Source organism: Ranitomeya imitator, chromosome 3 (assembly GCF_032444005.1).
Source record: "Ranitomeya imitator isolate aRanImi1 chromosome 3, aRanImi1.pri, whole genome shotgun sequence".
NCBI classification, from domain to species: Eukaryota; Metazoa; Chordata; class Amphibia; order Anura; family Dendrobatidae; genus Ranitomeya; species Ranitomeya imitator.
Window position 1 is genome coordinate 472,965,135 of NC_091284.1, and position 11,553 is coordinate 472,976,687.

The following is an 11,553-nucleotide window of genomic DNA, read 5'->3' on the forward strand; positions in this document are numbered from 1 at the left end:
AGAAAAATTATTTTTTATTTTCATGGCTCTGCGTTATAAACTTCTGTGAAGCACCTGTGGGTTTAAAGTGCTCAATATGCATCTAGATAAGTTCCTTGGGGGGTCTAGTTTTCAAAATGGGGTCACTTGTGGGAGAGCTCCAATGTTTAGGCACACAGGGGCTCTCCAAACGCGACATGGTGTCCGCTAACAATTGGAGCTAATTTTCCATTCAAAAAGTCAAATGGCGCTCCTTCCCTTCCAAGCCCTGCCGTGCGCCCAAACAGTGGTTTACCCCCACATATGAGGTATCAGCGTACTCAGGACAAATTGGACAACAACTTTCCTGGTTCAGTTTCTCCTTTTACCATTGGGAAAATAAAAAAATTGTTGCTAAAAGATAATTTTTGTGACTAAAAAGTTAAATGTTCATTTTTTCCTTCCATGTTGCTTCTGCTGCTGTGAAGCACCTGAAGGGTTAATAAACTTCTTGAATGTGGTTTTGAGTACCTTGAGGGGTGCAGTTTTTAGAATGGTGTCACTTTTGGGTATTTTCAGCCATATAGACCCCTCAAACTGACTTCAAATGTGAGGTGGTCCCTCAAAAAAATGGTTTTGTAAATTTCGTTGTAAAAATGAGAAATCGCTGGATTTTAACCCTTATAACTTCCTAGCAAAAAAAAATTTTGTTTCCCAAATTGTGCTGATGTAAAGTAAACCTGTGGGAAATGTTATTTATTAACTATTTTGTGTCACATAACTCTCTGGTTTAACAGAATAAAAATTCAAAATGTGAAAATTGCAAAATTTTCAAAATTTTCGCCAAATTTCCATTTTTATCACAAATAAACGCAGAATTTATTGACCTAAATTTACCACTAACATGAAGCCCAATATGTCACGAAAAAACAATCTCAGAACCGCTAGGATCTGTTGAAGCGTTCCTGAGTTATTACCTCATAAAGGCACACTGGTCAGAATTGCAAAAAACGGCAAGGTCTTTAAGGTCAAAATAGGCTGGGTCATGAAGAGGTTAAATGGAGAAAGAAGAGATTTCTCCTATAAATGACAGCGGTTCCTTCTGTACTGGTGTCAGTGGTGCATCCCTGCAGCGCCCTCTCCGGCCGGCGGCAGAACCTCAGCATGTGGCAGCACGCTCACTCACTCCTCCAGCCGGAGCACATGCCTGGAGCTGACCCCGCCTTCTCTGCTGCTCCTCCTCATCCCTGACCTGCTGGCCCCGCCCACTCCCCGCTAGTCACATGATTGCAGCTGGCCCTCACTCTTTCCCATTGGCTTAGGCGCTCTGTGTCGTTTCCGGTGACAAGCTTCCTCCTGCGGAGGTGAAAGGTCGGGGTGTCACTGTGTCCTCCTCTCACACACGTGGGCCGTAGTCATGTTCTCCTCTCTGTCCCGCTCCCTGATCACAGCCGCCGCCAGAGTGGTGGTCGCTCGGCCGCTGCTCAGCAGTCAGGGTCCTGCCCGAGCCCTCACACGGTCGTTATGGCTTCACGGTGGGGCCAGCAGTACTCTCCGGCCAACCTTCCTGAACCCGTACCGGGGCTTCCCTGCTGTGTCGTGCGGGTGCGGCGGCCTTCATACTGACGGTGAGTCCATTCAGGAATCTGGGGACCACCCGCCCTTCTCCTGGTGGACACCAACTGGGTCATAGCTGGATGGTGCCGGTGGGCGCAGGCGTGTGCGTGCGTGGATGGTGCCGGTGGGCGCAGGCGTGTGCGTGCGTGGATGGTGCCGGTGGGCGCAGGCGCGTGCGTGGATGGTGCCGGTGGGCGCAGGCGTGTGCGTGCGTGGATGGCGCAGGCGCGTGCGTGGATGGTGCCGGTGGGCGCAGGCGTGTGCGTGCGTGGATGGCGCAGGCGTGTGCGTGCGTGGATGGTGCCGGTGGGCGCAGGCGCGTGCGTGGATGGTGCCGGTGGGCGCAGGCGCGTGCGTGGATGGTGCCGGTGGGCGCAGGCGTGTGCGTGCGTGGATGGTGCCGGTGGGCGCAGGCGTGTGCGTGCGTGGATGGTGCCGGTGGGCGCAGGCGCGTGCGTGGATGGTGCCGGTGGGCGCAGGCGTGTGCGTGCGTGGATGGTGCCGGTGGGCGCAGGCGCGTGCGTGCGTGGATGGTGCCGGTGGGCGCAGGCGCGTGCGTGCGTGGATGGTGCCGGTGGGCGCAGGCGTGTGCGTGCGTGGATGGTGCCGGTGGGCGCAGGCGCGTGCGTGGATGGTGCCGGTGGGCGCAGGCGTGTGCGTGCGTGGATGGCGCAGGCGCGTGCGTGGATGGTGCCGGTGGGCGCAGGCGTGTGCGTGCGTGGATGGCGCAGGCGTGTGCGTGCGTGGATGGTGCCGGTGGGCGCAGGCGCGTGCGTGGATGGTGCCGGTGGGCGCAGGCGCGTGCGTGGATGGTGCCGGTGGGCGCAGGCGTGTGCGTGCGTGGATGGTGCCGGTGGGCGCAGGCGTGTGCGTGCGTGGATGGTGCCGGTGGGCGCAGGCGCGTGCGTGGATGGTGCCGGTGGGCGCAGGCGTGTGCGTGCGTGGATGGTGCCGGTGGGCGCAGGCGCGTGCGTGCGTGGATGGTGCCGGTGGGCGCAGGCGCGTGCGTGCGTGGATGGTGCCGGTGGGCGCAGGCGTGTGCGTGCGTGGATGGTGCCGGTGGGCGCAGGCGCGTGCGTGGATGGTGCCGGTGGGCGCAGGCGTGCGCGTGCGTGGATGGTGCCGGTGGGCGCAGGCGTGCGCGTGCGTGGATGGTGCCGGTGGGCGCAGGCGTGCGCGTGCGTGGATGGTGCCGGTGGGCGCAGGCGTGCGCGTGCGTGGATGGCGCAGGCGCGTGCGTGGATGGTGCCGGTGGGCGCAGGCGTGTGCGTGCGTGGATGGCGCAGGCGTGTGCGTGCGTGGATGGTGCCGGTGGGCGCAGGCGTGTGCGTGCGTGATGGTGCCGGTGGGCGCAGGCGTGTGCGTGCGTGGATGGTGCCGGTGGGCGCAGGCGCGTGCGTGGATGGTGCCGGTGGACGCAGGCGTGCGCGTGGATGGTGCCGGTGGACGCAGGCATGCGCGTGGATGGTGCCGGTGGGCGCAGGCGTGCGCGTGGATGGTGCCGGTGGACCCAGGCGTGGATACGTACTAGGCATTATAAAACGATGGGCTGGATATGTGATGTGTGGGAAGGAGGGCTACCGGGTAATCGCACTCTTCATTGTGTCTGAGCTTATGGGGTCACTGTACACTTTCCTTACAGGGGACAAAGCATTTTCCGAGTTTCTGAATGATGAAATCAAAGAAGAGAAGAAAATCCAGAAACACAAAAATCTTCCCAAGATGTCTGGCGGGTGGGAATTAGAAGTGAACGGCACAGAAGCGAAACTGACCAAGAAAGTCTCTGGAGAGAAGTGAGTGAGCGATCTGCGTACAGTAATATTATTGGTTTAGGGAGTCTGATATTTTTCAGGTTGTACCACAGAGAAGCACATGTGTGAGGGTAACGTGACTGTCCCTAAAATGCATGTTTCCTTCACATTGGGGGTGTTGGAAGCCTCTTATCTTTGCCGTTCCTTAATTTGATCAAAAAGATATTTTGTTTGTGTATCCAACTTCTTTCCCAAATTTCCAAGCTATTGGCCACCAGTTCAGTTGCCATAGGGTTGTCACCTGGATTCCTTGCAGCCATATTTTCCTAGGCATGCGTCCCCAGTGTTGGCACATAACTAGGTAGCTGTGGCATCCTGAAAAGCTGGAGAATTGGGCATAGTCTCTTCTCCTGATAGTGGTGTAGTGTCTGTACTAGGGCCGCGATCTCACAGCGGTGATAGGATATTCAGTAGTGCTTGCTGCAGAGTAATGAATATGGACTTATATAACGAGGGGCTTCAGTGAACGGTCCCATTTATAGAGATCAATGTTAAACACAGTAATATAGCGGAATTTTAGGATGTATTATGTGGCTTCATCACTCGGACCCACCACGGTTCTACTAAACTGAACTTTAGTGTGGAGTGACTGACCTTGGGTGAAGGTCATGATGCAAGAGTGCTATTAGTGATGCTAACACTAGGGGCAGAGCTGTGACTCTCCACCCTTATGTATTAGGCATTGCTTATATAGCACCATCATATTCCACAGCGCTTTATCATCACTGACCCGATGGGGCTCACAATCTAGATTCCCTATCAGTATGTCTTTGGAATGTGGAAGGAAACCGGAGTACCCGGAGGAAACCCACGCAAACACGGGGAGAACATACAAACTCCTTGTAGATATTGTCCCAATAATCTTGGGTTTGTCATTACATCAGCACTTTTTTATGTTTAAGAAAGAGCAAGTACTCAGCACTGTATATTGTGCCCCTTTCTTTATTGGAACTTCAGTTATTGTGACTGAATTGGGGTTCAGGCCACTTACAGATACGTATAATTAACTAATGGCAGATGATCAGGTGCCATGACATGATTGTCCAAAGTATAGCCGCTTCTGATATTTCACCATGGGCTTATTTTAGAATAAATTTTAAGCTGAATAGGGTCTTTTTTTTTGGAGGGGAGGGGGGCAGGGGGTACGTAATTAATTTGAGGCATTAATAGAAATTCCCTTTTTGTTTCCAAGGGTCACGGTCACATTCAACACAAATAACAGCATTCCACCGTCTTATGATGAGGAACCACAAGAAGGACAGAAGGGAGGCGATGAAGAGGTACAATATGCAGGCCTCTTGGCGATACTGTCTGGTTTATAGAGAGATCCCTGTTTATTAATGTAACCCTTTTTTTTCCTCCTACAGCCTGATCTTGTTTCCACTCCTAACTTTGTTGTAGAAGTCACAAAATTAGAAAGCAACCAGACCCTGGTGCTGGACTGTCACTATCCTACAGATGAGGTAGTGTTGTGTTTCTTAATATTTAAATGGTTGCTTCTTGATGGGGATCTGTTAGGCCGGAGTTTCAGCTTACCAAATAGATATACCCTGATTCACAACCTCTGCGCTATAGAATTGCACAGTGCAGAAACGGTCTGCCTGCAGCTGTATAGGGTTAATACACGATGAATTAATATGCTCAGGGTGTTCTATTTTATTATGTCAAACCTGAAATGTAATTAGATCGCAGAAAATAATCTCTTCCCAATTTGTAATTAGAGAGATAAATAAGTAATACAATCGCAATTTGATGCTATAATCAGATAAAAGAAAAGTTCAAGGGTTGAAACATTTGCCGAGAAAGCAGCTATTAATAATAACTGAATGTAATATTTCTTGAGGTTCACTGGTTTTGGACTATTCAATTTCACCATTTAATGTATTGTTAGGGCAAGTTTTTGTCTCAACGTAAATTTGTAATTTCTTTTCTTGACATGCCTTTTATGAAGGTTGGACATGGTGAGGAAGAGGAAGAAAGTGACATCTTCACTATCCGAGAAGTTAGTTTCCAGCCCACTGGAGATACAGACTGGAAAGAGAACAGCTATACACTGACCACTGATTCTCTAGACTGGGTTGGTACCGCATTATTTTAACGGAATTTTTATGTATATAACTTGAATCACAAAAGTATGCGCAAGTGTCCCAAAACATTATTTGCACTTCATGCAAAAATAATACCATTTATTACATGTATCGCTCCTTTAGACACTACAGTGCTGCAGTTGGGGCTGTTTGGTACCAACGTTGCATAGAGTCACTCTACGATAAAACTGTCTGTTTTCTGTTAACTTAACATTGAATGTGCTGATAATAAGGAACAGAGGTGCTCAATTATCTTCACCAGATTCCTAGACTAAAATGGAGCTCCACAACACCTAAGTGACTCTCCTCAACGTTTGCCTACTCCTGAACACTCTCTTGACGCCAGGGTAGAATTATAAATATTCTTTATGCTGGCAAAGTATGGGGGCGCCAATGGTGGGACCCACGTGTATAAATATAGTCACCACCTATCCAGGGTGAAAGGTGATAATTTGTGTATGCAGAAATACCCCTTTAATGGGAGTCCTCCACACCACCCCAAAAGTGAAATGAACCATTTAGACCTTGATTTAGGAGACTTGGGCCCTATGAAAATCATACCAGCACTGTACATTTTAGTAAATTTCTCATATACAATTTGTTTTATTAAATATGTAAATGAGGGGTCTTTGGTCTTTTCCCAGTCTTCAATTTCCATCTGCTTTTCCCCTCATTATGATTGATAGCGCCCTGATCTAAATCTCCAGCCCCGCACATACTGACTTTGAAAATGTAGAAAGCATACAGCGCCAGAGTGTGTGAGCCCCCTCTAATTCCCCTGTCCTAGTGGAGGATGCTCACAGGAGATTGCAATGAGGACACGAGGGTGAAGAGCATGCACCCACAAGGTGTCGGTATGTCTGCACCTTCTCGCCTCTCTCTCCTGTGGGCAGCAGCTGTTTTCTAAACACAGGAGAGGGGGACGAGAAGTGTGCCCCTGCACTCGCTGCATGCGTTCGGCTCATGCATGTCAGTGTGTGTATAGGGTTGGGGGATTTACATCTAGTCTAAAACATACACTCTCAATTATTCAAAGGGGAGGGGCAGAAGATGCTACTTGGCCATGCCAAAGGTGCACCAAAGACCCCTCACTTACATATGTGTAAAAAACAAACACCCGTTTTCTATACAACACATTTACTAAAGTAAACAGTGGCAATGTTATTTTTATTGGGGCTAACTCCCCTAAATGAAAGTCTAAAATAGTTCAATTTCCATGTTGGGGGTGATGCTCCCTTTATGCACATTCTATACACAAAGCTTACTGAAGGTTAAAAAAAAAATGGCAGAAATGAGATAACTGCACCTGGGTCCACCCTCCAACAGGTTTCACCTGTCACTTGACCCTTTAATCAATCAGTGACCTCAATGGTCAAATTACTGGGGGCTTTTTGTAACGACGTGTCTTCTGGTTGGGATGGTAGGTCTGAAGCAAAAAGTGGTTTTCTGAGGTCAGTATGCCACCTTTTTGTTTCTTTTAGAAACATCCCTTTTTACTGATAAATTTAATAGAACTGCTGCAGTCGGGGCCGGCACTTCCACGTGATGGCTGTATAACACAGTTGCCACCTTTCATGTATGGCGTTGGTTCAGTTGCTGAGCCTTTCCCATACACTTGCTATGTGTATATCTTGTCTTCCGAGATCTCAATTTGCGCATGTGCCGCCTCCGGTGGCCATTTTCCCCAGAGCCCACCGCAGGGAAATCAGTGGGAAAGGGGACTCCGCTCACTGGTGCTGACATTTTATAAGATCCCAGGGCACGCAGTCTCGCATCGCCCCCCTCCTGCCGCCAGCCTCCTAAAGCAGCAACCCTGCCTCCTGTGACCCCTACTTCACCGCTGCGTCATACGTCGTGTATACGTCATAGGTTGCCAGAGCTCGCATGTTTATCAGCTGTCATGTACCCTAACATCCGCAGGTAGAATCGCGATCCACCTGCGGCTGTTAAAATGGGCTGAAGCTCTGCTATGCGTAGCACAGGCGATCGGAGTATTGCAGCTTCCAGTCTCCTATAGAGACTATTGAAGCAAGTAAAAAGTACAAAAGTTTTAAAAAAAATATAAGTTCAAGCCACCCTCCTTTCACCCCCTTCAAATTAGAACAAATTGTAAATACACATATTTGGTATTTCCGCGTTCAGAGATGCTCGATCTATCAAAATATAATTAATCCCAAAATTGTGAAGGGGTTAATAATAATAAAAAAATAGTATAGAACTATACATAATATCTTTTTTTATATTTCTTTCCAGGCTTTGTATGATCATCTGATGGATTTCTTGTCTGATCGTGGGATAGACAACACTTTTGCTGATGAGCTGATAGAACTCAGCACCGCTTTGGAGCATCAGGAATATATCCGCTTCCTGGAAAATCTCAATGGCTTTGTTAAATGTTAAATATAGTGGGATAGGCTTATTTCCCTTTTTATTACAACCTGCATATTCTATAACTTCTGTGCCATCCACATAAAATTGACACTTTCTGTTTACGTGGATGTGATAAAGGACTTTGCTTCTTAAAGGGAACCTATCATATTCAGTATCTGGTATCTGGCCTGCAGGCAGGATGTTATAGAGCAGGAGGAGCTGATTGCATTGATATTGTCAGTATATCTTACATTCTATTCATTCAAATCCTCTGTGTTTATGCATGAATCCAGTGGGCGGTCTTACTCCGTGATGGTCTTCCCTGTATGACTGCTTGTCACTCGCCCAGTAGGACCGCCCACTGGACTCCTATGTATACAAACACTACAGATTTCAATGAATAAAACACAAGTTACACTGAATCTATTTTAACAATCCGTTAGATCATTCTGCTCAGATTCTCCTCTATACCATGCTGTCTACAGATTGGACTGCTTGTATGTGACAGGTTCCCTTTAACTATGGCTACATGTCCATTCATCTGAGGGAAGCGGGTTAGTTATTTAATTTTGTAAATGAGCTCCAGACTATAGACCTATATACATGTGAACAGTTGAGCTGGGACGTGAACACTTTAAATTCCTGAATCCGAGAAGATAAGATCACGACCATTACTCCCCATATCTCCAAACTGAACATATTAAAGACATTTACTAGAGAACGTGGAGATCACACTAAGGATTGTCGGTGCAGCCTCCTTTCAGCTTCTTGTTTTCTACAAATGCCATTAAAAACACATTACCATATTGTGCTGTTTGATATTTTCCATCTTCATTTAGAAAAGGCCTGCTCACGCACTCTGCATTCGGTAAAATGGATACCATTTCCCACTTGCCAATATCGGGGTGTTAATATTAAATGTAGGTGAAGAGCGGAAAGCACATTAAATGGCTGTCGGAACTATCCAGTCCTGTATCTTTGCACATAATGGGTATAAATTAATATTCTAAGTTATACAAATATATGTTTTGTATTAAATAGATGGCATAGTATTTTACTGAATCTTCAGTCCACAATTGTCTGTTTGGTTAGACGTGCAGCGTTTTCAGGCATTTTCGTGACAGGTACATTGAAGATCTCAAATTTGCAGTTGGATTTTTCTGTGTTATGGTCATAGGAAATAGCTGTTGGTGTGTCACGTTGTTTTTGTTTGTTTGTTTTTTCCATCTTTTTTTTTTTTTTCCTAATTTTGCAGATTTGTGAGCCATTTCTTTCATTTCCTTGTAACAGGCCAAAACGCTTTTGAGATGCTATTTGATGAACCATATCAATAAGCCAAAACTTACAAATCCTTTAAGTCCTCTGTGCTGTAAGCCTGGAGTGTTTCTCTGGGACTTGTAGTTCCACGAGCCTTGCTTAGTGTATAAGAGGCTGGGCTTGCAGGGTCAGTCGGAGAGCTGGGTGGGTCTGGCTAACCACACACCTCCCATCAATGGGTGTGTCTCGTACGTTATGAGATTGTGGTTTGGTCACATGGTCTCTGTGTTGGAAGGTCCTGCAAGAGTACAAGTTTCCTGGAAGGCATATGGTGGAGGCATGTGCCTGCAGAGTCCGTTATGGCTATCTGTGCTGGGGGAAGCTACCGTCCTTCTGAGGGTCTGGAACCAATGGCATGTGAGCTTCTAAAGCAAGTCATAGTACGGGTCGATGATCCCAGTAAGGCCGGTATCAAACATGCCAGAAACACGGTTGCGTCTCGCATGTTAATACCCGGCAGCAGAGCGTGCGGTTGCATGTATTGCTATGCGGCCACACGCGCCACTCTTGAGAGCCGGCGACAGTGCCGGGTATTAACATGCGAGACTCGGCCGTGTTTCTTGCATGTGTGATCCTGGCCTAAGGCAGCTTCTCTGGAAGGACCCATGTGATGCCAGCCTGTGAAGCCTGCAACACTGCCAAGCAGGTAACCCAGAGCATGGGAGACTGTGTGCACTGATGAGTGTCAGTTAATGAACTGTGCGGACATAACCGCAATTGAGAGTGGACTGTATGTTAGGTCTGTGATGTAGAACATGACCTACAGTGATTTATGATTGCATAATAAACCACATGGACTGGTTTAAGTGGAAAATCATTTCTGTGTGCCTTAATCCTGCTGCCAAGTGAGTGTCCCCCTCAACACATTCAATGAGCACTGCACTACATCTGGTGCTAGACTGTGGGCAACAATCCAGGAAGCGTGTGTGGAGGTGATTGCTCTGGATCAGCGGGGCCACGAACTGGCGGCTTGCAGTGGATCGGCGGGTCCACAAAGATCAAAGTAGTTTTGCTGTGGATCGGCAAGTCCACGAAATGTACAGAGCAGCAGCGGCTTGTGATCAGCAGCCGGAGGTGCCAGGAGAGCCAGTGGCCACAGCAGGAGCTGGTGGGATGTCGTAAAAGGACTTTGGTGGACCAGGTCGGACAAACTCAAAGTGCAAGCCCAGAGGGAGATTTCAGGGTACTGTGCGAACTGGGCCCTGAGCGTGCCGTGTGGGAGTCCACGGGATGTACCCCAGAGAGAGGGTGGAGTCCCAAAAGGGGGTGGTGACCCAACCAGGGGTGGTGGCCCTAGAGGGGTGGAGACCCAGGAAATGGTAGTTACCCAAAAGAGGGCAGAGCATCCCAAAGTTAAAGGGGTGGCGCCCATGGAATCTTGCCAGGGGCAATTGTATGTACTATGTGTGTCCAGTCTACTATATGAATTACCCAGGCTCCGTGGGTGTGCCCTGCAGATGAACGAAGATATGGTCGATTCTGGGAGCTTGGTGACCCTAGTGAGGGTTGCGCCCAAAGGATATGTAATACCCAAAAGATCAGGGTCATCTGTACCATGGGGGCACTAAGGACTGTCCAGTAGCCATTATGATTCTTGAGACGAACAGGGACATTGCAGGACAGGATGTCGCTATGGTCCCGAACTTAACTAGTCCAATGATAACAGGCCGGGAGTATAGGTTGTTCTCAGACTTGTGGGAGAAGAGAGCTCCTCTACAGCAGGCGGATGGAGGGCTCTCCTGATGGGGTTGCATACATTAAGGCAGTAACACCTCCCAAAATTGACAAGTCCAACGTAGGGGTGACTGGAGGGATGGATGCGTCTGCTCAACTTACAAACCTGATGTCATCTGACGCGTACCACAGGATGAAGACACAAAAGAGAATAGTAAAACCAAAAACACTCAGTTTGAAAAAATGTTGCAGTAATCCGCAAGTGCTAGTAAAAGATGTAAAAAAACAGGGTATTTGGTTGATACGTTTTTTGCAAAAAATGTATACTAAGCTGCTCTACCAATCATCACGGTATACCCTTATCAGAGCAGTCCTAACTAATGTATGCAATCCCTATCTGATGTATTAAAAACCTGATCATCTGTATATAACCTGTGTGAACAGGGTTCAGAGAGGAAAAATCCATGTGTGCATACAGGGTAGAACAGCTTTTGTGCAGATAGCCCAAGAGGAGTGGTGGAACTCCCCAGTCTTGTAGACACAAGAGAACAATTATGGAAACAGGAACACATGGGCTACTTGCACAGCGAACAAGTCTGTATGATCAACCAAATACCCTGTTTTTTACATCTTTTACTAGCACTTGCGGATTACTGCAACATTTTTTCAAACTGAGTGTTTTTGGTTTTACTATTCTCTTTTGTGTCTTCAGGTTTCTT

The 11,553-nt window shown here is 48.0% G+C and overlaps 1 protein-coding gene across 1 annotated transcript; it reads left to right on the plus strand.

Annotated features, from left to right (window-relative positions):
- Positions 1-1,296: 1,296 nt before the first annotated feature.
- On the plus strand, positions 1,297-8,649 carry C1QBP (complement C1q binding protein). The gene is made up of 6 exons (XM_069757484.1): positions 1,297-1,586; positions 3,218-3,368; positions 4,579-4,666; positions 4,754-4,849; positions 5,338-5,463; positions 7,727-8,649. Exons 1-6 carry the CDS (start codon positions 1,376-1,378, stop codon positions 7,871-7,873), a joined length of 819 nt encoding a protein of 272 aa, XP_069613585.1. The 5' UTR covers positions 1,297-1,375; the 3' UTR covers positions 7,874-8,649.
- Positions 8,650-11,553: the final 2,904 nt, after the last annotated feature.